Consider the following 27,342-nt stretch of genomic DNA (forward strand, 5'->3'; position numbering starts at 1 on the left):
CATTGATTTCCATTCTGCAGTAAACAATGCAAGAGCAATAGCGCCAGAAACCATGAGCAGGAGAGACACTCAGATGCCATTATGATCATTAGGTTTTTCATCTGCTGGCAACATATTAGGTTCTGAGAATAGATTAAGGGAACAATTATATAATCAGTCTTAGCCTCCATTCCTGCTATAAAGATACTACTGGAAACAGTTCTATAAGATGGTCTTATGCAATCAAAAACCACTTAAAAAATTAAAACAAAAACAAAAACCCTCAAAAGCACTTATCCTCGCGTTTCAGAATAACTTTTGCCAATGGGAACTGCTGATGATAAACTGGAGAAATGAGTGGAAGAGATTTAAAAAGAAACAATATTCTGTGTAGCACAAAGTCAATACACATCATATGGGGAAGCTTATTTACTTCTGTCATCCTTTCCTTTGACAACCACAAGATGACCAGGGAAATAGTACTACTACATGCATCAGGGTTTGGGGATTTCAACTTACTTGTAAAACTATGAAATTAAATCATCCTGGGATGTAGTCCGGCTCCCTGGCATGGCAAACCAGGCCCTGTGTCTCCTGGTTTCTGTCTCTCCAGTTTCAACACCCACAAAATTTCCCCTTGCATTTTATCATTCTACCCATGCCCTGGCACTTATGGTACCCTCACCTTAACAACAATTCCTGCTGTTTTATACTCATGTTCTTTGCATGCTATTTCTTCTGCCTGAATGCCCCACCTTGAAATACCCAGTGAACTCCTATTTATTCTTCAAAACCTCACTCAGAAGTACCCTCTCCAGGGAGTGTTTCTGCCCCTCTTTGCGTAATTACTTGTTCCCTTTTTGGTGCTGTCTCCAATTCCCCATTCACACGTCCAGGAGGGCACTGTTGTGATCTGTGCTGCTAATCATTTGCCTCCTTCCTTATCTAGAAGGTGAGTCCAGGCAGAGGTTTAGTGTGGAGTGGCCCCTCCCATCTATGTGTGTTAGATCCACTGAAATGCACTGTGAGCCTCAGAGCACAAGCACTTGAATATCTGTCATGGGAGGACAGGGCTGCAGGTGTCCTTGGCAATCAAAAGCCACTTTTGCTGTCAATTTCTAGCAGTTCATATCCACAGTGGTTAATGGAATGAGACCAAAGCAACACCCCAGCTTCGAACACCAGCTGTCACTTTTGTTTGACCTTGGTCAGCTTCCTAACTCTTGTGAGCCTCAGTCTGCCCTTCTAAAAAATGGGATAAAATGAGTAACGATCTTATTGGAATGTTGTAAGAGTACGTGAGTCCATACTTGGAGAACCCTCAGAACAGCAACTGGCACATAGTACACACTCAATAAATATGAACCATCTTTACTGCAGACCAGCTTCTTGTGCTAGGATTCAGGTTTTCCAGCCTAGTCCATGGACTCAGAACCTCTTCAGACCTCTGTGCTCAATACCCAGGCCTGCTGAGACCTGAAAGGCCATGCTGCCAGGACAGCTGAAGGACCCCATGCACAGCTGTCTGCATTGGTGTGGCATGAGATGTACACAGAGATGTTGCTGACGGGAGATGCTGCTCATCAGATACCACAGGCCCTCACCCTGGTCACTGTCGAGGACAGGGCGTCATGTCCAGAGTGGACCGTCAAAGGCTGAAGGGCCACGGGTTACAGGAATCATGAGCATACCCTGCTGAACACCAGCCAGGCTCCTTAGGTGTGCCTGCACGGAGCCCAGCAACAGAGCTTCTCATGCTGCAATGCCCATGTAATTTACCTATACAGACATAACAGCCAATACTTACTAAGTATTGATTACGTGCCAAATTCTAAACGCTTTAACTGATGAGGCATGTCAAGTCAGTGATGTACCAAAGGAGATGCACCGGCAGGTGGGGCAGGGCGGAGACTGAAACTCGAGCTCTTTGCCACTATGAATGCTCTTCCCTAAACCTTACTAGAAAAGCCTGCTCCTGGGGGCATGACTGGGTACTCTTGGACTTCTTGGATAAGTCTGCCTTCATCCAGGTGTTCTAGGCTGGCTTTCCAGCCTGGCCTGTGGGTCACCATGCCCAGTGAGGGAGGGGCCAGAGGGTGACAGGTCACACATCCCTGACCTTGGAGCTCAGCCTGGCCCCTTCCCAGATGGAAGGGCAGAGGCTCTCCACACCCTCACTGCCACTCCCTGTCATCTACCCAGGACAAAGTCCTAGAGCGACTCATTCCCGTGTCACTGGGCATCGATGTCCTCTGCCACATGGTGGCAGGACACGGTGGCAGGAATGTTTGAACAAACTCCACTGGCTTGGTGATACTGCATTTTCTTCACTACTCATTGCTAATAGGTCCTTCCTTCCCACAAACTAAATTTGTTCGGACATTCTTAACAGAGCAAGATAATGAGAGAAGATAAATGCAAGTGCAATCCTACTCTTCTTTCCAACTTTTTTTTTTTTTGAGACAGAGTCACCCAGGTACAGTGGCGCAATCTCGGCTCACTGCAACCTCCACCTCCCGGGTTTCAACCATTCTCCTGCCTCAACCTCCCGAGTAGCTGAGACTATAGGCGCGTGCCACCACGCCCGGCTAATTTTTGTATTTTTTAGTAGAGACAGGGTTTCACCATATTGGCCAGGCTACTCTGGAACTCCTGACCTTGTGATCCGCCCGCCTCCGCCTCCCAAAGTGCTGGGATTACAGGCGTGACCACCGCACCTGGCTCTTTCCAACCTTTCAACTACAAGGTGCCTATCAGCAAATAGGCTGCTCATACTATTAAATGGACGTTCATTCTGGGTGGTTCACACCATTAGCTCTAGGAGAGGCTGACAACATGGTGCTCAGTCAGAAAAACATGGTTTTTTTTTTACTGCATAGGTCAAGTTTAGCAACTATGAATGTGGACTGTTTCTCAACAATTCCAGTAGGGTAGCTATTTCCCTGGCTGGCCAATCTCAAGCAGCTGGAGGGAGGGGGAAGGGAGTAAGGAGTATCACAGCTTTGGGCCTTCCCCTCCCTTCTCCAGTCACTTCATGGACCCTCACTTTCTGCAGGGGCCAGAGGAGGAATTCACAGCAGAGACCCATGCAGAAGCTGTGCGGCCACTTTGCCAATGGAGCTTCCAAGAACACCTCATACGTGTTTCCTGAAGTAGTTCTGGCATCTGGGAGAGACCACAGGCCTGAGGCACAACAGGCAGGTATCAGCAAGTGATGACTCCAGTCTTCTCGGCTTCTTTCACTGGGAAACCTTGAACAGCACGGTTCTGACAACAGGTCCCGTGTGAGCAGCCGTTCTGTTTAGAACCTGTGGGGGTTCATGTGAATTTGCAGCTTTTTCTGTTTAGAACCTGTGGGGGTTCATGTGAATTTGCAGCTTTTTCTGTTTAGTACCTGTGGGGGTTCATGTGAATTTGCAGCTTTTTCTGTTTAGAACCTGTGGGGGTTCATGTGAATTTGCAGCTTTTTCTGTTTAGAACCTGTGGGGGTTCATGTGAATTTGCAGCTTTTTCTGTTTAGAACCTGTGGGGGTTCATGTGAATTTGCAGCTTTTTCTGTTTAGAACCTGTGGGGGTTCATGTGAATTTGCAGCTTTTTCTGTTTAGAACCTGTGGGGGTTCATGTGAATTTGCAGCTTTTCTCTTTATAAACATTAGGGAAATGTCCATGGTAATGGGTGTTTGGCTCCTTGCAGGTACCTCTGTTATTTGAGAGCGAATTCAATCAATGACATAAACAAGCACGGTCCACTTGCAGTGGGCTTCAGACCTTAACCACCCTCATGTCTTTGCCTCCAGCCACTACAGCTCTCTTCTCTTATGCCCAAATGCCATGCAAAAAGCTCAAATCATTTTTGCCACCTGTGACATGCAACACTTTACTTAGAGTTGAGACGACCAGAAAATATTACATGAACCATTATGACTTCAAAAGAGGAATTAATTCCAGGGAGATGGATCTTTAAGGAATTAAAGGTCACATTTCCACAGGAACATCTGCCAGAGGAAAAAAAACAGCAAAGGAAAACACTCCCTGGGGCTGCAGCCCACATGGGCAAAGCATCTTGGATACACAATGCTTCCTGAAACTTCCAGGGATCCTCACGAGTGCTCGGAAGCTGAAGGAGCACCATCCATCTTTCTCCTTCACACAGCCTCACTGCCATGCTCTTAGGAAAGCGCTTCTCATCTTGCAGCTTGAGACCACAAAGCTTCCACAGACACAACTAGCTCACATGACGCTGAGTGTCCAGAACAGCCAGGAGATGCACAAGGACACCCTCCCCCCAGGTGACAGAGCACCACGGGCCACTTTTCACCAAGTCCACTTTCACCCCCTCAGCCCGGCACTGCTGATGTCTAAAAAGGCCATGTCTCTCACCATCCAGGACCTTCAAGTATTTCCTCTTTTGCCAAAAAACCAGAGCCTTGTTCTATTTCCAGCCCGCTGGGGAGCCTCTATTGGTTGTGAGGTCTCATTTCTTCCAGGTGAAATGTTCCATTACACAAGAATATTCTCTTAAGGACATAAAAACAAGCAACCAACTCCAAGAGGAGTTGAAAATTACAGAGGAAAGAAAATCACATCTGCAGTAATGGAGGGTGGGGGTGAGTATGGTGATGCCCAAACACAGCCCAGGGGTGTCTGCAGCCCGGGACCTGCATTAGGCACTAGGCACGCATGCAGAAAGTCTGTGGCTCTTTCCCTCCACGTCCAGGAAGCAAGACAGAATACGCCTAAAAAGCTTATGTTGTAGGTTCAACTGTGCTCCCCCTTTATCCACAAGGGATGTGTTCTAAAACCCCCCGGGGAGGTCTGAAACCCCGGAAAGCACTGAAGCCTGTATGTACTGTGCTTTTTCCTTCGCAATCACATCATATAGGGCAGGTGGTGAGACAATGTAGATACGCTGGACCAAGGGCTGACTCACGTCCCAGATCAGACAGAGTGGGACGGTGAGAGATTTCACCACGCTACTCAGAATGGCATGCAACTGAGCACTCATGAATTGTTTCTGGAGTTTTCCATTTAATATTTTCATACCATGTGGTTGACTGTGGATAAGGAGGGATTGCTGCAGCGTCTTTGCAGATGTTATCAAGTGAGGATGAGGTCCTGCTGGGTCAGAGAGGGCCTTCGATCCAATGACTGGTGTCCTTACAAGGGGCAAGAGATTTGGAGACACCTAGACATGCACGGAGGGAAGAAGCTCACGCGACGGCGGAGACAGAGACAGGAGTGACGCAGCTATAAGCCAAGGACACCAAGGCTTGCTGGCACCCCCCAGAAGCTGGGAAGAGTTGAGAGCTGATTCTTCTTCCCCTGGAGCTCAGAGGGAACACGAGTCTCCAGAACAGGGAGAGAACCCCTTGTTACTGTCTTAATCACCCAGTTTGTGGCACCTGGTAGGGTAGCCCTGGAAAGGGACATAGCTCTCCTTGGCATGGCTCTGGGCCACACATCCCGGCTCAGCAGGTCCTCTGCACACCACACTATGAGCGCTATGCACAGAAACAGTGAAGCCGTGAAGACCAGTGTCAGGAGACAAATGAATATTATGAAATCTGGAAAACCCGTTCTCTTACCAGCTCCTCTCTGTCCCCTTTCCCACAGCCATTCCTTCCTCCTCTCACAATACTTTATTAAAAGTTGGAAGAAGAGGATTTGACCCCTTTCCGTCTTTTCTGAAGGGCTGGCAATGGTATAATGAGAGTTGAATGAAAACACCACCACCACCAACAAAATGTTCTTGTTTACTCTATTTAAATGCTCCTTTGCTAATGTGTCCTTGCTTCCCACAAACTAAAAGGACGCTTTTCCTCCTTAGGAACGACTCCCCTCACTGTTGGATGTGCCTCATCTGAGTACAAGGGCGAAGCGGAGAGTTGGTAGAGGCTCCAAGAACACTCTTCACAGAGCGATCTGTTCCTTTCTACCTGGAGTGGGAAGGAGACGCTATTCCAGGGCAGGAGCTGGGAAGAAAAGGGGCCCCGTGGACACGAGGGCACTAGAACAAGAAGCCTGAAAGTGCTGGAGGTGGCAGAGGAGAAGGCAGTGTGGGATTCCAACAGGTGGGAACAGGAGGAAGGGAAGCAGGCTTAGCCCTGTGAAGTGGGGAGTTGCACAGGGCGTCTGGAGCCAGGGAACTGGGGGCATGAGTTAAATGGTCTGATATATCTGAGGATCTGTGCTAAGTTGCCCACAAATAGCACATGGTGGTGCTGTTACTGGTGGAGGCATTAGTCTTCTCTTCATGACTGTCACTGCCACCTCCACCACTGACTTCCATGGCCACTAAGATCACTGCAGGACGCAGCAGGACAGGCCTCGCCATCTGCTAAGGAGGCACCCTTATCCTACAATCTAGAGAGTGGCAAATTTCTGATAAACAAGTTATATAATCTTCCTTTCCTCCCCCTTCCCTTACACAAATATTTTCTGAGCACTTACTCCATGCCAGACATTGTACTAGGTGCCGGGGACCTGATGATGAATGGCCCAGCTAAGAGCTCCCTCCTTGCAAAGCTTAGGGGTGGTTGGGAGATACATCCAGGCAGAGGTGTAAGTTCTCTGATGGGAAGTTGGGGGCGCTACTAAGCACACAGGAAGAATAATCCCCCTTAAAGGAGGCAAGGTGGGCTTCCTGGAGCAGCTGATAACTAAGCTGAGACCACAGGGATAAGTGACAACCAATCCACAGTGAGAAGATACGCTGTCGGGAAAACTGGCATGAGTCAAGTTTGGGAGAAAGCACATTCAGCCTATTCAAGGAACTGAGTGAATAATCAAAGTTCACAGACCTCCACATGCCTGACTCACCAGCGTTTCCACTTCCCTCTGTACACCCCTTTGACCGACACCCCTGACACACACAAACCTCAGGCTGGTAGGCTGTTCGCCACCAACCCCCATCGCGTTGTACACTTACTAAGAGTCACTTATATATGGGCCAATCCTGTTTATGTCAGTTGTACTATTATTTATATTTACACTTGTTTATTAAAGACTGTGCACTGCTTAGGAGAAAATGTTAGTAAATGCCAAAGGAAATGCCTCACACCTGTAATCCCAGAACTTTGGGAAGCCAAGGTGGGAGATCACTTGAACTCAGGAGTTTGAGACCAGCCTGGGCAATATAGTGAGACCCTGTCTCTATTAAAAATCAAAAAATTAGCTGGGTGTGGTGGCACACGCCTGTAGTCCCAGCTACTTAAGAGGCTGAGGTGGGAGGATTGCTTGAGCCCAGGATTCAAGTCTGCAGTGGGCTATGATTATGCCACTGCATTCCTGGGTGACAGAGCAAGACCTTGTCTCAAAAAAACAAAAAAAGTGTGCACAAACTCTAAAGAATGTGGAAAATAAAGAGAAATGCTGTCTCAATTTTTTGTTTAATACCAGATGCCTTAAAAAATAATCACACAAGGCAAGTCACTGAAAAAAAAATTGCAGTTGAAGTAGGTATGAGCAAGACTATAAAAGATTAGGAAAAAAACTGCAAGAATCCAAACAGATTTTGCACTTAGATTCTTGGGCCACTTTCGAGAAGTCCAATGTGGACACGTCAGGAATAGGTGGGGACAATGAGGACATAAGGAAGTTGATGCCACAGACACTCTGATCTGTGGACCCCCACACAAAGGAAAGGCATGGCATGAAAAGCTGCAGAATGGACCATCATGCGAGCACGATGTCTAAGCATGACATCTAAGCTGTGTAGATTTCTGTGGGCATTTCCTTCGGCATTTACTAACCTTTTCCCCTAACCAAGCGATTACTGTGAATAATTCAGCATAGCTGAAGGTGACATGGGAGAGAAGCAGTAGTCAAACTGTGAAGCCAGCTGGAAAAAGGCCTCCTGAGCCCTGTGAGGAAGTCAGGGCTTGGGATTCCCCAGCTGAAGGTGGGGATCACAGCCATGGCATGGAGGAACACTGACAGGAGTGGAGTGGGGTGGGGAGTGAGGAAAGGCTGGGATGGGCTGGGGAGGAAGGTGGGCAGTGAGGAAGGCAGGCATCGTCAGACAGGCAGCAAAGCTCACCAAGTCAGAGCAGCACAAACTGGGTGGCTTAAACAACAGAATTGTATCGTCTCACAGTTCTGGAGGCCAGAAGTCCAAGATCAAGGTGTTGGCAGGCCCATGATCCCTTCTGAAGGCACTGGGGAAGGGTCTGCTCCAGGCCTGTCTCCTGGCTACTGGTGGCAGCATCACTCCAATCTGCACACAGCATTCTCCCCATGTGCCTCTCTGTCTGTGCCCCAGTTCTCCCTTTCTTTCTTTCTTTTTTTTGGAGACGGAGTCTCGCTCTGTCGCCCAGGCTAGAGTACTGTGGCACGATCTCAGCTCACTGCAACCTCTGCCTCCCGGGTTCAAGCGATTCTCTTACCTCAGTCTCCACACCTGGCTAATTTTTTTTGCATTTTTAGTAGAGGCAGGGTTTCACCATCTTGGCCAGGCTGGTCTCGAACTCCTGACCTCATGATTCACCCACCTCAGCCTCCCAAAGTGCTGGGATTACAGGTGTAAGCCGCTGCATCCAGCCAGTTCTCCCTTTAAGAGACTGGGGCTTATGCTCTGTCACTCAGACTGGAGGGCAGTGGCATGATCATAGCTCTCTGCTGCCTTAAACTCCTGGGCTCAAGTGATCCTCCCACCTCGGCCTCCCAAATTGCTGGGAATATAGACATGAGCCATGACGCCTGACTTCAATTTCCTCTTTCTAGAAGGATATCAGTCGCATTGATTAGGGCCCGCCCTACTCCAGTATAACCTCATCTTAGTGAATTATATCTACTACAACTGTTTCAAATAAAGTCACATTCTGAGGTACGGGGAGTTAGGCCCTCAACACAGGAATTTTGGAGGTTAAGGTAAGGGGAAAACAAGAGGAGTTTGGTGTCACAGGAATGAGAATGTCCAGCCAGGCACAGCGGCTCAAGCCTGTGATCCCACTTTGGGAGGCCGAGCTGGGAGGATCACCTGAGGTCAGGAATTCAAGACCAGCCTGGCCAACATGGTGAAACTCCATCTCTACTAAAAATACAAAAATCAGCTGGGCATGGTGGCAGGCGCCTGTAATCCCAGCTACTGGGGAGGCTGAAGCAGAAGAATCACTTGAACCCAGGAGACGGAGGTTGCAGTGAGCCAAGATCATGCCACTGTACTCCAGCCTGGGTGACAGAGGGAGACAACATCTCAAAAAAAAAAAAAAAAGAAGTCAGGAAGTCCTTTTGGGATCTCCTCCCCTCCTGCTCAGCCAGAACAGCCCAGTAGCTGCATCCTGAACTGTGGTCCAACAGTCATCCGCTAGCTGTAATTACTGTTTTCTTCTCAAAGTGCTGCAGACCAATGGTGGAGACCAAGAACTGACGTCTCCTCTGGGCTCCCAGGCCAAGCAGAAGATTAAAACAGAACCACCGACATGGTTTGGCTGTGTCCCCACCCAAATCTCATCTTGAATTGTAGCTCCCATAATTCTCATGTGTTGTGGGAGGGACCTGGTGGGAGATAATTCAATCATGGGGTGGTTTCCCCAATACTGTTCTCACGGTGGTGAATAAGTCTCATGAGATCTGATAGTTTTATAACGGGAAACCCCTTTTGCTTAGCTGTCATTCTCTCTTGCCTGATGCTATATAAGATGTGCCTTTGCCTTCCAACATGATTGTGAGGCCTCCCCAGCCCTGTGGAACTGTGAATCCATTAAACCTCTTTTTCTTTATAAATTACTCAGTCTCAGGTGTGTCTTTATCAGCAGTGTGAGAACAGACTAATATAACCACCGAGGGAAGGTTCTGTCCAATCAGAAACGATTTCCAACCCTTGTATCTTTCCTCTATGACTGCTTTTATTTCTTCAAATCAAACTGGTGGAAAAGCAGTAACAAGTACCCGTGGGCTTTGAGCTTTTCAGCCACAAACATGTACCCAAGCGTGTGGCACTGAGCACAGCTGCTTTTGATTGAAAATCATTTCTCTCAAAAGCCTCGTGCAGCACTACAGAAGAAGCCAGCCTCACCTTCATGCTGTTTAAAGAGGCATGAATAATAAAACCCGGTGCATGTGTGACCCAGCACACCGCTGGGAACTGGGCACCAGCATTCTTGTTGCTGAGTGACCGCCCTGCATGCCAGCTCCTCTCCTCCATCCTGCCACTTAGTGCTAGGAGAATGAAGCCAAGGAAATGCAATGGTCCATCAGACTTGTGAGCAGCTCTGGGGGCCATTTCAGTGAAGGAAGAGCCTGGAATCGGAGCCCCAGTGACGTCTGGGGAGTCCTGGAGGCTTCTTCAGGCAGTCCCCTCCCTGTCCCCCTAGACGGGGGTTTTGTTAAGACCTCATCATAAACACTGATGACGATAAGAATAAAGATGCTTCCTGCCGCCTTCTGCCATGGAGGGGATGGCAGGTGCCAGCCTTTTCACAAAAAAACACAATCTCCCAGAGGAAAAAATAGCCTGCTCAGGAAAGGGTCAGTGTTGCTTGACTCACAGAAGATGCTTGACTTCTGTCAAACTGGATGGATTCAATTCAGGCAGAAAAAGCAATGACATTTTTCTTCTTTCAAAAAGGCCAGTCTGGGGCTGGTAACGAGCCGTTTTATTTTTTGAAACATGCCACTTCCTTGTCAAACTAAATTAGGCTGACAGCTTGGAACTGATGAGATCACAAACAAGGTCTTAATTTAGTTATGACCCAACCCCTTTTTCCCTCCAAAATATTTTGGTGCGACAAGGAAAGGCCCCAGCTTGACTTCAGTCACTGTACTTTCACCACCTTCCTCTAAAAAGCAGGTAAAGGGTGCTGAAGCCTTTTACGTCTTTTTTTTTTTTTTTTTTTTAACGTCGTCCTACTGAGTTCATACTTTAAAGAAAAAACACTCTGGCTCAGTTCTTGTATCCACTCCCATCTCAAATCCTTTTACATCTCTTTGAAAATTCCTCCCAAGGGAGGAGATAACTGAGTCAACTCACTCCCGGGGATATTTCTCTACCTGTTCACAATGAGAGGATTACTGAAGCAGACCCAGGAGGCAGCACTTCCAGAGCATGTGAAGCCACCCCTGCGTGCTATGCCAACACTCAACACCCAGATGACTTCAAAAGGACACTCAGTAAAAGCCCACACAGGCACGTGACAGAGGGACGAGACACCCACGTGAAATGAGGGCTGTATCGCTCTTCAAGACACAGGTTCACGACTCTCAAGAACTGGGAGCACTGAGAGGAAAGGTCTTTTCTTAACAGGACCGTGAGGGTCACTAGGCATAAATGCCACAAAAGCCACTGGGTGTCTCCAGTCCTTATGCTCAGAATCCCCGCTGTCCTTCTGATGAGTCAGTCCTTCCTGGCCAGCCATAAGTGAGGCTGTGTAAATGTTTGTCATCTTCAAGGTGTATCTAATGGCTGGGAACTGAGATTTGTCTTCACTTCTATTTAGCTTCTGCTCTGCAGCACATAGTAGGGTTCTCAGTGAAGATGCAGGTTAGAGCCCATGGTGACCAGCTCTCCTCTTATAATATGCAGCAGCTTCCACTTGCCAACTGCCCTCCTCAGCGGGGGGTTCAAAGGCCCATTCCAGACACTGTGGCAGGGGTCGCCAGCCACCTCTGTTCCTTGACAAAAGGCTTGCTCATATATTTGTGACCAGTTTTTCAAAAAGATCTTGAGTTGCTTTTGAACTTCATACCAAAATGAACTCTTTTAGAAGATAATACCCACCCACCCTCTAATTTTCCATAGAAAAGATAAGGTTACCAAAACAAAGTGCAATGCCCACTCCTGACTTTGGATCACCCAGAATGACCGTGTTCCAAGGCGAGTCGGATCACTCGCACCTCTGCTCAGCATGCTGCATGGTTCCCACCTTGCTCACAACCAGACGGACCTCCTCAGTCACCACCGGCTTCGCAGAGCTCATCTGGCTTTCCTTCCTTGCTCTCGCTCAGCTCCACCATGCCAGCTCTCCTTCAGTTCCTCAAACACACCCTGGACGTTCCGCCTCAGTGTCTCCACGATTGCTGTTCCTTCAGGGCGAGCATTCTTCACCACTGGGATAGCCCCAAGGCTGGCTCCCTCAGCCCTCCACTCCCAGGTCTCCCCATCACCCCGGCATGCCCTTCCCCACCCCCGGCTGCCTCCGTCTCTCTCCATGGCACATCATCTCATCACTTTTATGATGGCACGTTTATCATCACTTCCCTCCCTACTAGGATGTATCCTGTTTTATTCACAGATACATCCCAATAGTCACAGAGCAGGTGCCAGCAAGCATGAGTGGGGTAGGCTCAGGACACAGGTCCTGCAGTTAAGGAACTGCCTTATCATTGGGCATCTTCTATGCGCATAGTCGTTAAGCAATAATTCCCTCTTCCCCTAACCCCTGGTAACCTCTTATCTACTTTCTGTCTCTATAGACTATTCTGGATATTTCATATAAATAGAATCATATGACATTTAACCTTTTGTGACCGGCTTATTTCACTCGGCTTATTTTCAAGGTTCATCACGACTCCTTCCACAGAGTCCACTGCTGGGGGACCATCCTAATACACATCTAGCTTCCTATGACATGACATGCACACTGATGGTAATGCCACAGATGGGACCTGTCCTGGGTGGGTGCAAAGGCGACACCAGTCTTCAGTGATACTAGCCTTCCATCAGGACAAGCTGAATTAGCTCCCTCTGTATTGGCATTGCATTGTTAGCCTGGGGTGGAACATGCTGTCCTTCTAAATGCCAAGATACTTTTCACGTGCACTAAAAAGTCTCTATCCTGTGCTATCATCAATAGTCCACCTGAATTACATTTATCCTTGCTCAGTTTAATCTCGGTGGACTAGCTCTGGCATTTCCAGAGAATGAAGTATCTGGATCGTGGTTCTTATCTGTAACGCTCCTTCCTGCTTCTGCTCTCCCTTTTAGTTTTCCGCATGGCTGACAACGAGGCTTCTGGACTTTTACTCCAATCACTGGTCTGCACTGCAGGAGAAAATGCTGGTGGGAATATCACTTGCTGTTCTACTCAAACTTGCCCTCAGGCTGATGATGGTCACTGACAAATTTCAGCCACCTGTAGAAACTCCAGCTTCACAATCACCCAGCCCTTCTCACCGCTCTATCCACTGGGACGTGAGATAGTGAGGAATAGCCTGACATTTTGCTGCAATCTAGAAATGTAATGTCCATGGCAGTTCCTCACTTTACTAACCAAGTTATTCCATCAATGAGGAATCAAAGCTGATGCGACATGACTTTTTCTTAGTGAACTCATGTTGACTGCTAGCAACCTCCACACAAACCATTTGTTCTCAAACTCTGCTCACCATCAGCTCTAGGCTTGCCAGTCCATGATTAGAATCTACCCTCTCCCATCACCCTCACGCTTTTTTTTTTCTACTTTAAGGTAACTTTTGCCTGGCATCAGACATAGAATTTCATTCATTCTCCATGGAACTTTAAAAATCATTTGTATTTCCAAATTCTTTCCATTCTCCAGGATCTAGTCCTGGTGACTAAAACTCACTTAAGAGGCCTCTTTTATTCAACAAACACTTGCTGAGTGCCTACTGTATGACTGGCTTGTGGCTTTGTTTAGAGTCTACACTTCCGGTTCTACTTGGTAAGGAAGCTAAAAGCAGGCCAGCAGCTGACACCTGCTGACCCCATACCATCACCCCAAGAAGTTTGCCAGTCTTTCCTTTCCGCTTCTGAACATGGTCTTGATAGTAGCAGCCTATGGATATTACTGGTGTTTTATTTTATTGTTGGGGGAAATATATATATATACACATGTAAATACATATATTTACATGTAAATATATATATAAATTCATATATATATACATACATATATAAAAACATAAAATGCCACTTAGTGTGCAATTCAGTGTCATTAAGTACATGCACAATGTTGGGGAACCATCATCACTATGTATTTCCAAAACATTTCCATCACCCCCATAGAAAATCTGTACTCATTAAGCAATAATTCCCTCTTGCCCTAACCCCTGGAAACCTCTTACCTACTTTCTGTCTCTATGGACTATTCTGAATATTTCATATAAATGGAGTCATATGACATTTGACCTTTTGTGACTGGCTCATTTCACTCGGCTTATTTTCAAGATTCATCCAGACTGTGGTATATACCAGTACTTCATTCCTTTTCATGGCTGAATATTATTCCACTGTATGGATACAGCACATGGTCTATCCATGCATTTGCTGATGAGACACTGGGGTTGTTTTCACCTTTTAGCTATTGTGAATAACACTGCATTGGTCTATAAACATCTGTTTGAATACCTATTTCAATTCTTCTGGGTATACAACTAGCAATTAATTGCTGGGTAATTACTTACAACTAGCAATTAATTAATTGTATGGTAATTTTGTTTGACTTTTTGAAGAACCACCAAACTTCCCCACAGCGTCTACCATTTTGTATTCCATCAGCAGTGTATGATGGTTCCAATTTTATTTTTTTTTAACAATCTTTGGTTCATCCAGACATTAGTCTCCCTCACCCCATTCTTGCAAATTTGCTTAAGCCATTTTAAAAATTAACCCTTGGCCTTTAGCGAATGACTTTTTAAAACTCAGAATGCAAGGGAGAATTTTCTCAAATTCTGTCAACTTTCTCAAAAACTGTCTTACTGCATTCGGATTTTAACTCCCATCATTATAGTCAATGGAGGAGAATGAACGTTGCAATCTGCTGGCTAGATGTGAATTCTACTTCCCACTCTCTAGCCGTGCGCTCCGGGTTCCTCATCTGTAAACTGGGATCAGGAGTGCTTTAGTTTCTTACAGCTGCAGAATAAAATGCCACAAAGTTAGTGGCGTAAAACAACACACACACATTGTCTTACAATTCTGGAGCTCGGACTTGGAAATGGGACTCATGGAGCTAAAATCGAGGTGTTAGCAGAGCTGGTTCTCACAGGAGGCTGCAGGACGAATTGGCTTTCTTGCCTTTTCCAGACTCTTAGCGGCTGCTTGCACTTCTTGGTTTATTGCTCCATCCTTCACCTTCAAAGCCAGCAAAGCCGGAGGAGTCTTCCTCCTATTGCATCACTCTGACACTCAAAATCCTGCCCCTTTCTTCTACTTTTAAGGGCTCTGTAATTAGACTGGGGCCACCTGAATAATCTGGGGTAAACTCCCATGTAAAGGTCAGCTCATTTGCGCCTTAGTTCCCCTTTGCCATGTAACCTAACACAGTCCCAGGTCCTGGGGATGGGGCGTGGACATCTCTGAGGGCCGTTACTCTGCCTGCCACAAGACAGTAATGCTCTACTCAGAAGGCTGTTTCAAGGATTATTTGTAAATTCTTTTCATTCCTCGAGATCTAGTCCTGAAGACAAACTCATTTAAAAGGATCTCTACTCATTTATTTGATGAACACCTACTAAATTTTGAAATAATGAAACAAAGCATGTTTGTATTTTGGGGTTTTGGTGGTGGGTTTTGTTCGTTTGTTTTTGATACAGGGTCTTGCTCTGTTGCCCAGGCTAGAGTATAGTGGTGTGATCTTGGCTCACTGCAGCCTCCATCCCCTGGACTCAAGCAATCCTCCCACCTCAGCCTCCCTAATAGCTAGGACCACAGTCCAGTGCCACCATGCCTGGATATTTTTGTAATTTTTGTAGAGACAGGGTTTCACCATGCTGCTCATGCTGGTCTTGAACTTCTGAGCTCAAGCGATCCAGTTGACTTAGCCTCCCAAAGTCCTGGGATTACAGGCATGAGCCATCCTGCCTTGCCTGAAACAAAGCATGTTAAACACTTAGAGCCTAGCATCCAGCAAGCACTCGATCAAGGCATCTATTATCACCTTATCATCTCTTCTGGAAATATGGTCCAAGCCAGAAGAATCTACTTCTTAGTCTAAACTTTGTGTGACTGTGCTCCTAAAATCCAGTGAAGCACTGCTTTCTTTTCCAGCTATGAAATCCAACGTGACTTTCCTCCAGGCCCTGAGGTCTGGCCTGCCTTTTGTGTTAAGGAAGATTCGGAACTGAGAGCAGCTTCCCTCATGGCTTCCCCTACCTGCTAGGAGATGAAACACCAGCAGGGCCAGCCAACAGCTCCTGCCACGCTCTGGTCCTAGCAGCGGCACGGATGTTCCCTCCGCTCCATCTGGCCTGGTCTGTGATCTGTCGGGAACTGACCTTCTTAGCCTCCATCTGGCCCAGCGATATGCAGCATGACCCCAAAGCAGCCTCAGCTTGGCTTCTCCTCACTATAATCGCACACCAAGCCCTCTAGAAGGTCCCAATGCCAGCCTCACGGAATTCAGATGCCAGATGGATGAACAGAGTTTTAACAGAAGGCAAACTCCATCCTCCAGCACAACCATGTGCTTCTGCTGAAGGCGTTCACTTCCACTTTGCATGCCAGCTGGGATTCGTTGTCCTATGTCACAGGAGGACCATGGAGCCGTCTCAGGCCCCAAAGTTTACTTCTAAGCAGCTACTCTGATACTGATCATGAGGTATACTTGAGTTGTTTTGTTTTTTCAATGCCACAAGTATTGTCTTTTATTATATCTGGTTCTCAGTTTTAAAAGCATGTTTTCCCCTTTCTGTCTCAAAATGTGCTGGAAACCCTTGGTTAGGTCAGACCTGAGTCTCACAACAGAGACTCCCTGCTCATTTCCTGAACTGCACTCTGGTCTTTGCTGAGACAAGAAATACAAACCCTCCTCAGTACTGGGGCCTCTATCACACGGTCAGTAGGTCTAGGGACATGGGAGCCTCCATGCCAGGGTTTTCAGGGCCAGAAGAGAAAATGAGCCGCAGGTTTGGCCTGCAGACTGTGCTTGTCAGGGGCCCCAAGGAGACTCAGGAGCCAGAGACAGCCCGATGCGCAGATGTGACTGTGACTGCACAGACTGGGAGGGGGCCTGCAGGGGCCTTGGGGACTGTGCAGGTGCTGCACACTCACCTCCCTTTCCTGAGGTGGAGGGATGGGAGACCCCGAAACCAGCATGTGGGTCCCTTTCTCTGAGATCACGACCAGGACCCCTCCTACTCATCATTTTAGGAACTGAGCTCACCCAGTGCCCCTGCTGCCTCCAGCAGGAGATTTTGCTCGTGCTGCCCAGCTGCTGTGGGGCAGAGCTTCCGTCTGCATTCCTCTCTCGAAAGGCTGGGCCACATCCTCCCATTCATTAGCTCTTGACTACAATTTCCTTCTGTCACCTTAATATCGTATTTTCTTCCTGGCTTCCTCCCAGGCTCTCGCTTTCATCTATCTAAGGACAATCCCTCCTTGCTAATAAACCTCAAGTGGGAGGGCCAGTCCCTCCTGCCAGCCCTTTCATCTGCCCTTTGCACAGGAAAACCAGCTCTCACCTGGGCATACGCCCAGCCATTGCCTTAGCCCACAGCCTGCAGTTCCCACATAGACACTAGAGCTCTCTTTCCTGCCCTAAATTCCAGTTCTCAGATGTTCAGATAAGCTAAGAATCTTCTTGGCTCCCCTTGAAAACTCCCCAGCAAAACTGCCAGCAATTGCGAGCTCTGTTGTTTATGTTCTCCTAGGCCAAGAGTGTGCTGGGGAAGGTGGCTCCGTAATGTTCTTCGGAAATCTCATTAATCCAAGTCTTTTATGAACTGCATCCTCTCACTGCCTAACCATGCTGGGGTAATTATCTGACTTTGTGTCCTGACAGCTGGCATCAGAGGTGGGAACACTATTAGCTTGACCCATTCCTTTGGCTTTGGCATTGATTTCATTGAGAAATTAAAGGTCTTCTGCATTTATTTTATGGCTAAAGAGATCATGAACAAAAACACAAATGTAAATCAACGCTAAATAATTATTCTAAAATGGCATGAGTAAGCTCTGTATTCTGTAAGTAAAAGCCTCAAAAGAAGACAACAGCAGTGGTTAAATAAAGCACAATAATTCGTAAGTATCAGCGAAAATAAGGGTGAGAGAAAGAGAAATTCAGAATATTCGATTTCACAAATAACAACTCGGTAAATTTAAACTGAAAGCACTGTATTTAAAATATGAACAGATACTGACGATGTAAAAATCACTGGGAAAGCTCAGTTTTGCTATTCTGAAACCACTGCAATTGTTATGAAATAATGTTCCCTGTCCTTATAAGGCTTTAAAAACAGGCATAAACTTCAAGATAACAAGCCTGTAAAAACTGTAATTGTTGTGTGTTTTTATACAGGCTGTACAGGGTACTTTACACCACCAGCTTACAGTCATGCTGGGCCTTAATGAGTCTGACTAAAAGACTTTTTAGCAATTTTCATTTTGTATGGATTAGAGAGTATTAGTGGGGCCCATATGGTCTTCTATAAATTAGAAGATCAAACAAGAGAGTCTCTGCAGCCGGACCTCAGCTCTGGATGGCGTCTCTAACTCACCTATTCAAGTCAGTGGGGAGCAACTGCCCCCAAGGGTTACAGAGCATCAAGGAACCCAGAGGTCTTGGACTCTGTCCCCACACACCATTGGGGCTGAGATGAATGGACTTAGCTATTCAATCATGAGCATGCTGGCACCAGAGATTCTGACCTACCTGTTGTCTGGAAGGTTTTAATATCATGGTTATATAAATTTCAACCAGTTTTATTTAACAGTGCTTCCCAAACGAGCAACTGAAGATCTGGAGAAACACATACTCCAGATGTTGGCAGGCCCAGGAATCGGATCAGCACTGAGGAAGAATCTGCCAGTGAAGTCCTGATTCTACTCTCCTAAACAGAGTCAAAACCAGGACCCAACTAAGTTCAGGTGCAGACCTGGGAAGGCATTTATTGACCAGAGCACACGGTGGTGAAAAATGAAAACAAAACCAACAAAACAGAAAAACAAACAGGAACCGCCCCAAAACTCAACTGTCTTTCTATTCAAAGGTTTCTATAAAAATCCTTTCGTGTGCTCTGAAAAACTCAGTTTGTTTCTGATCTAAACATCTCACTTCGCCTTAGGGAGCATGCATTATTCTCGACAGATTTCCTTTTGGTGATTCTGGTGTGAGTGGTGTGGAAACTGTCGGGGAAGGTTCCATGAGATCCCGCCCATCTTAGAAGTGTGGGCTTGGCTTTGCTGAGTTTTGGCCACTAAAGCTGTCCCCTCCTCTCGTCCCTGTCCCCACCCACTGGCGCTGGCGGCGGCTTTTGTGTGAGTGTAGTACCTGCCATTCCTGGTATCGTGTTGCCGCATGTTCTTGATAAAATGGATCTTCTTAAAATTCTTTGGTCTGGGCGAACCTGAGAGAGTTCGACATCTGAAAAATAAAGTCATTTCAAAAACACAGTCAGTTGCCTACTGGACAGATGAGACATCTCCACACAAAGACAGGAAGGACCAGACAAATGGCTTGAGTCACCCCAGAGCAGGCAGAAGTCTTCGGGGATAATGAAAACAATGTGGCTGGAAGCAAGGAAGCTTAAAAAAAAAACCCAATGACAGACAACTTCCTTGATAATACTGATATTATTTTATATGGGTCTCTAAAAAGCCAGCAAATCAAGACTATTGTCCCCTGCATTAAAAAAAAAAAAAAAAAAAAAACCTACGCAGGTTCCAAAGACATTATTCTTTATTGTTATCTTAAAAAGAATCCTCCCAGGCCAGGCACAGTGGCTTATGCCTGTAACCCTAGCACTTTGGGAGGCCGAGGCGGGTGGATCACCTGAGGTCAGGAGTTCGAGACCAGCCTGGCCAACATGGCGAAACCTCGTCTCTACTAAAAATACAAGAATTAGCCAGGCGTGGTGTTGTATATTCCTGTAATCCAGCTACTCGGGAGGCTGAGAAAAGAGAATCACTTGAACCTGGGAGGTGGAAGTTGCAGTGAGCTGAGATTTATCACTGCCCTATAGCCTGCGCAATGGGAGAGAGACACTATCTCAAAAAAAAAAAAAAAAGGAATCTGCTCATATCAACACAGGTAAAGGGAACCAAAACTGTACATTTAAAGGATTTAAAGGGAGTAAGGAAACACTGGAAAATTCAGTTCGAAAACAAGCCTGAATCACTGTTCTTCTATAACAAGATTTTGGCATGAATTACTGGACAGCTGCCTCAAGTTTCAACTTGACCTGCTATGCCTGGGCAGTCACAAATTTACACTGAATGAAAATTCAGAGACCCGGCTAGTTGCTGTTTTTTTTTTTTTTTTTTTTTTTAAGGTAAATTTTAAATAAACATTTGTTGAACTAAAATGGCTTGGATTCAAGTTTTTTTTTATTTTGAGTTTGCTGGAGTATTCAACATTTGCCTGTACTACAGCACTGGCAGAACAGACCACAGGCCAAGGAGATCTTATTTGTCTGTAGTGTTTTCACCCGGCAAATTCTAAGTTACAAAACCACAATCACAATGACAGAAAAGCAAAATGTTCAACAAACAAGAGTGTCATGTTTATTCTAGACAAAAGGGGCTGTGACTTTTCGATTTTGGGTTTCGCTACCAAAAACCTTTCTGACCTGGGTCAGAGGAGTCAGCTCCTGCCATGGGACGTGGGTACCTGTGACCTGATTCTTGATTCTATAGAAAGATTCTGGGCCAGGCGTGGTCGCTCACACCTGTAATTGCAGCACTTTGGGAGGCCGAGGTGGGCACATCAATTGAAGTCAGGAGTTCGAGACCAGCCTGGCCAACATGGTAAAATCCCGTCTCTACTAAAAATACAAAAATTAGCCTGGCATGGTGGCAGGTGCTTGTAATCTCAGTTTATCGGGAGGCTGAGACAGGAGAATCGCTTGAACTCAGGAGGCAGAGGTCGCAGTGAGCCAAGATTGCAGCACAGCACTCCAGCCTGGGCGACAGAGTAAAACTCTGTTTAAAAAAAAAAAAAAAAAGGAGGTCCTTTTAAAGGTTTGTAGAGCCCTGCTTGAGGACATTTAGTAGATGCCTCCTGTGGCCTTCAGGAAGGGTAAAGTCGGGATGGCACTGACACTCCCCCTCCCAACTCCAGGCCTCCAAACCCAGATTTTTTTTTTTTTTTTTTTTTTTTAAATAAAGGCCAGGTCTTGCTCTATTGCCCAGGCTGGAATGCAGTGGTACCTCCAGAGCTCACTGCAGCCTCAAACTCCTGGGCTCAAGCAATCCTCCCACCTCAGCCTCCCAAAGTGCTAGGATTATAGGCATGAGCCACTGTGCCTGGCCCACTAAACCCAGATTTAATTGGCTCAAGGTTCAAGGAGATAGAGCCTCACTCTGCCTTTTGCGTTCTGGGAGCAGATCCAGAACCCCAAGCAGCCTCATTTCTTCCTCCAGAATGACTGCTCGAATCTGAGGGCCGCTCAAAAGTTCCCACCTGTCTCACACACACATAAAGAAGGTTCTTGAAACATGGAGTTACTGTTAAGAGGAGAATCCCTGAAAGCATAAAGTGGTTTCTGGAAGCACCCTCATACCCTTCCCCCGGCTTCCTTTCCCAGGAGCAGAGCTTCCTGGGCTAGCCAATCTGAGGGCAGCAGGCCAAGAGCTAGACAGCGCACGGGTTCAGGCAGCTCGCAGATCCTGCCACCTCAGCAAACTCTGGCGCCTTCCTCCCACCTCCCAGCTGCAGGAAGCTGGGACCGATGCCAGCACAGAGGAGGGACGGCCTGAGCTGCTCCCTGCAGAAAGAGGGGCCCCAGATTCTTTGGTCTTCTGCTGGAAGTAGAAATCCACAAAAGGGCCACAGGTGGCTGTCTGTGCCAGCAAAGGAAGAAAGCAGGGCTGTGATCACTTTAACAGCTGTGGCCACCCGCATCCATCCACCCAGACAGACTGGAAAACCAGGGCAGGTGCTGATGCTGGCCACATTTGCTACAAACAAATAGAGGTTTTTCTTGATACCAGTAGACATGGCTTAACTCTTTATTTTTGGACATTAGGTAACCACCAGGCAGGTGCAAAATTCCTCAGTCCAAGTCCTCTCATGACGCGTGCTCAGTTCTTGGAGCTCCAGGTAGATACAGGAAACCCACTAACAAACCATGATGCTAGAGAAAAGTAAGACTTTTAAAATGGTAACTTAACAAAGATCTTTTATTTCCATATCAGCACCCAATTCTAACTGCACATACACCTTACTAATTTAGCTCTTCATTCAGCAAGTTGTTTGTTGTCTTGCTTTTTTTTTTTTCTCTTTTAAGCATTCAACCAAATCACCAGGGAACCTAAGAAATGCTTTAAGAGACTTGTGGTGTTGGCAACAATTGCCAAGGAACTGGGATACCAGGTGCTCAGGCTGCAGCAGGTTAAGCAAAGAATGAACTAATTTCAAAGCAACAGCATGTAAACATCCATTTAAAAACATACATTTTAAGTGATGCAAAATTAAATTAGCATAGAATTAAATTAAAAACTAATTTTATGAAAGATTAGCTCTTTCTTGTTAGCACTGATTACAGGATATACTCAATTATGCAAAAGGTCTAATAGATGCCTTGGAGCCATTTGTTCTTCTGCTAAGCTTAAAAGCAAGCTGGGCTAATAGCCTTCCACCCCCACAGTTCCCAAAATACTTCAGCATCATTATTGGTGTTATCATTTCACAGACCAGACAAGGCTTCAGGGATCAGCCAATTGGCCTTCCCATTTTATAGATGGGAAAACTGAGGCCCCAGAGACACTAAGTGAATTTCCAATGCTACATACCCACTTAGAGTCAGGCCAAGAACTCATGTTCCCAGACTCCAAAACTAATGTCCCTTCTTCTACACTATGCAAATATAACTCCCAGGAACAAGTGAATTTCTAAGTAAAAATGAGAACAGTTACATTTATTTAAGTTCTTTTTTTTTTTTTTTGAGACGGAGTCTCATTCTGTTGCCCAAGCTGGAATGCAGTGGCACAATCTCGGCTCACTGCAACTTCTGCCTCCCAGGTTCAAACGATTCTCCTGCCTCAGCCTCCTGAGTAGCTGGGATTACAGGCACGTGCCACATGCCCAGCTAATTTTTGTATTTTTAGTAGAGACAGGGTTTCACCATGTTGGTAAGGCTGGTCTCGAACTCCTGACCTCTTGATCTGCCCTCCTCAGCCTCCCAAAGTGCTGGGATTACAGGCATGAGCCACTGTGCCGGGTCCAAGTTCTCTCTTTTTTTTAAAGTTTTCTTTTTTAAGAAACTTCAGGCTAGAGTTCAGTGTTGAGCATAGCTCACTTGAGTCTCGAACTCGTGGGATCAAGCGATCCTCTTGCCTCAGGCTCCTGAGTAGCTGGAACTACAGGTGTACATCCATGTGCCTGGTTAATTTCTTTTGTGGAGATGGGATCTCACTACATTGCCCAGGATGATCTCAAACTCCTAACCTCAAGCGACCACTCTGTCTCAACCTCTCAAAGTGCTGGGATTACAGGTGTGAGCCACTGTGTCCAGCCAATATAAGAACCTTATTTGTGTATTTATGTGCTGATTTATTGTAGAAATGGGTGTCTCGCTACCATGCCCAGGCTGGTCTTTAACTCCTGGATTAAGTGATCCTCCAACCTCCACTTCCCCAAGTGCTAGGATTATAGATGTGAGCCACTGCACCCAGCTGAGGATGTTTTTTAAATTAAAAAAAGGGGCCAGGAGCAGTGCCTATAATCCCAGCACTTCGGGAGGCTGAGGCAGGCGGATGACGAGGTCAGGAGTTTGAGACCAGCCTGACCAACATGATGAAACCCTGTCTTTACTAAATATGAAATTAGCTGGGCGTAGTGGTGTGTGCCTATAATCCCAGCTACTCAGGAGACTGAGGCAGGAGAATCGCTTGAACTGGGGAGGCGGAAGTTGCAGTGAGCCAAGATTGTGTCACTGCACTCTAGCCTAGGTGACAGAGTAAGACTCCGTCTAAAAACAAAACCAAACAAAAAAAGGTCCCTTCATGGAATAAACACTGACCTTGATTTCTAAAACTCTCTTGATTTCTGACTTATTCTTAAAATTTTATAGTCACAAGATCTGAGGTTCAGTGCAGTATTCTGTGAGAGCTGGTGGAAGTCACAGTTGAGGCTGACAAGCACTTTTACTGCACTCATTTGTGCTACCACAAGGCTGAGGACCAGTCTGGGTGGATTCCAACAAGGGCACAGGGTGACAGCGCACCAACCAGGAACACAGAGCCCGCCCAGGTCCTCCTCCGGCCTGTCCTCGCCACCTCGAGACTCAAGGACAGCGCATCCCGAAGCTCGACAGCCCCGCCTGGGAAGTCCTGAAGAGGGAAGAGTGCTTCATAGCCTATACCCTGAGTCTCCTGGTTTCCTTCGGCTCATGGTGACCACGCTATTCCAAGGACATGGCTTCTAGCAGCCTCTTGAAACTCCAGGGGATTCTCAACATTATTCATGGATTTTCCCGTTTGTGGCAGGAGTGAGAGAGAACCTTGGTCAGATGGCGACGTTACTCACTCTGACACCAAAGCCACTCAGTGCGCCTGCAAACACCTCTCCTCCACGTTCACTGAATTTGTGGACCAAGGCCAGCTCCCTCATTTGACTTTCAATGTAGCTTTCTGTCTGACTCCTGCAGGCAAATGGGCTTCTCCCCACTTCACTGCTCCTCACAGAGTAACACTTGTGCCCAGACCACGTTTGCCATACAGCCACATACCACACATCCTAAGGGGCTCCTAGAGGTTACCCACACTTTGAAAAAGACTCCAAAAGTGGAGATCGGACTGTTTGGGCCTGACTTTCTCTTTAAGAGGATGTCAGTGACAAAATTCACAGTTGCCGGACACCTCCCATCTGACCCCAGGCTGTCTGTGCTCACTCTGTCCTCCACTCTTAGTGCAGGCCAAGCCCATGGACATGAGTTCTGGCCTGGGAGTGAAGCTCCAGGTAGAGAAGGAGCCAGCTCCAGGGTAAGGATCTCCCCCACCGCAGCACCCTGCCAGACTCAGAGGGAGGAGCAAGGCACTCCCAAGTCCTGGCCTGGCCAAGGCTCGCAGGGTGCAGATGCGGGTTCAAGGAGGAGCTGATGCAAGTCCACAGGAGCTCACGTGCTCCCAAGGCCCTCCCTGCTGCCGCCTGCCCTGCGGTCCCTGGGAAGCCCCTGCACCCCATCTTCCTGGCTCACTACCACACGCTGCCCCACACAGCTTAGGGCTGCAGTGAGGATGGAAGCAGGTGCAGTACCTGAGTGCGCTCTCCTCCACAAGGGCCTGGCTAGGTTAGAGGAGGGGAACCTGCCAGTCACTAGCACAGCACAGCACAGCTTAGCAATTGCTGTCACCCAAAAAGACAGTTTGCAAGCACTTTTCTAATCCCGAGGGAGAAAGAAACAGAAACTTTCAGACCCCAGAGAGCACTCACAACTATCCTAATTGGGCTTCCCAGCAACTAGCCAGGCAGCGACATTGTGGTCACCTCCTGAGGAATTCTGGTTGCCCCTCCTGCTGAGAATGAAGTCCAGGACTGCACCTACCGTGTGACTGCACCTACCGTGTGACTGCACCTGCGGGACAAGCCGGGACAAAGCCGGGCTCTTCTTCCATTAAGCAGCAGTTTACAAAATGAAGAGGAGTCATGGAAAGAAAAACACCCAAATCTCCATGCAAACTAGGCTATTCCAATTTGTACTTGGATTTAATGTTGTCTTGGTCTAATGGTCCTCAGAGGTGGGTTGGACACTAGGAGATGTCCCATAGTCCCTGGGATTCAGATGGTTATTTTTAAATTTAATTCTATAGATCAAGAACTGAAAAAACCAAAATCAATCTCTGGATATCACTGTGTACTGTTTACATATACATAAATGAAACAGAAAACTTACCTCCGGAGAGGGGCGTTCTCCTCAATATCTTCCAGGGTTTCTAAGGAAGATCTCTGAGAGATGAGGCGCCGTCTGCAGAGAGAAGGAAAAAATCTGGGAGTTAAAACTGCGTTGCAGAACTGATCAGACATTTCTGTAAATCTAAAATTGCCATTTAAAAAAAGATCAGATAAAAGCTGTCTCTAAGAGGCTGCCACGTTCACACCCTGCATGCCAGGCCCATCTTGCTGGCTGGATTCTGAGCATTCTCCCTGGTTAGAGGGCCTCTTTGTGGTGATTAAGGAAGTGACTGATCCTTTTGATGCTGCCATTTCCCCCAAGGACACACACACACACACACAGAGAGACAAGGGGCCTCTTGTAATAATATAGAATAACTCTGGCGCTGTGTGCAGCTTTTCTAAAGCATTAGCTAATACTGTTAAGTATCCCGATTTGAACCTGATAACCGATAAATATTAAATCTAACACCCTATTAAAAACAACTTCAAAATCATTAGGATGCAATAAAAAGGTTATGCTCCTTGGATGGCCACGATTTTAAAAGCAACTAGAAACAAGAAAGAAATTATTCCTTTGGGAGAATTCCTCATGCGGGTAGAGAGAATAAATATGTGGCATGATTATGCAAAACATTAAGTCTTCCGGGCTGCTAAGGAATTGCAAACCACCTGCTAAAACCTCCTCAATCTACCAGTTTCTTTTGTCAGGCTGAAATAAAAACAGGTCCTAGTTAACTAAGAATATCAGGTACAAGGAGCAGGGTAGGGTGGTGGCAACTTTAAATAAATCAACTTGAACAAAGACCATCATTTGATAGTAAATGATTTGGTGGAGAGGGGGTGGATAGGAAAAGTTTGACTGGGTTGTTCCTTAAAACAGAACTAAAAATATGAAGATAAGTCTATTTTTTATTACATTTGGCAAAATACAGCCTAAGAACATGCGGTCATAACCATGTTCTAATTTGCCCCAAAGAACAAAGAATGATGCTTTTAATTCTGTGTGTACTTTTTCTGACCAACTGCTCTGATACCTTTGGCTTGTTTTTGCTTTTATAAGACAATCAGAAAGGTCATTTTTGTAGCAAATTATTCAACAGCTTCATCAATTTTCCAGCTTTCTTAATTTTTTTGATACTCAAACCCTTTAAAAGAAAAATCCTCACCATACAGCCTCCTTGCCTCTTCTCCAGCTGTAAAACAGGAGAACACTCTCAGCTCCTCACTCGTGTGAACCAAGCACACATCTCCCTCTGTCTTTATGACATACCAGACTTTCTACAGGAGCTGCGGTTTCACTCTGCAATTAACTAACAGTGAATTTCCATTTCTATAATATTGCCAGATTCCCAGGGGTCAGCCAGAGCTGTGGAGGAGACACGGGTCTTACCGAGAGTGGTGCAGAGTGAGGAGCCGAGTTTACAGGTAGCCAATTTATGAGTAGATAGGACCTTCCGTGCAACACTGAAACTCAGGGGACGGAGCTCACCTACACCCCTGTGACAGCACCTGCAGCTGGAGCTCTGAAGTGTCTGTGCCATGGGTTGAGGCCACCACCTCTGAAATCCCAGTTAATCCTAGGAAAGCAGGCAGGTGAGCAGCGGGCCTAGCCTCTCTCCAGGTGCTGAGTGA

The 27,342-nt window shown here is 46.6% G+C and overlaps 1 protein-coding gene across 1 annotated transcript in view; it reads right to left on the reverse strand.

The window, feature by feature from the left end:
* Nucleotides 1-27,342, reverse strand: part of CABLES1 (Cdk5 and Abl enzyme substrate 1) — a 132,008-nt gene that overhangs the window by 48,610 nt on the left and 56,056 nt on the right. Inside the window, exons 2-3 of the mRNA XM_021673892.2 lie at nt 25,709-25,780; nt 19,147-19,239 (exon numbers count right to left, since the gene is read on the reverse strand). Coding sequence (XP_021529567.2) covers nt 19,147-19,239; nt 25,709-25,780 — 165 coding nt within the window. The remainder of the gene's footprint in view (nt 1-19,146; nt 19,240-25,708; nt 25,781-27,342) is intronic.

The sequence above is a fragment of the Aotus nancymaae genome, unplaced genomic scaffold (genome assembly GCF_030222135.1).
Source record: "Aotus nancymaae isolate 86718 unplaced genomic scaffold, 86718_ANA_hifiasm-v0.15.2.pri h1tg000020l, whole genome shotgun sequence".
Classification (NCBI taxonomy): domain Eukaryota; kingdom Metazoa; phylum Chordata; class Mammalia; order Primates; family Aotidae; genus Aotus; species Aotus nancymaae.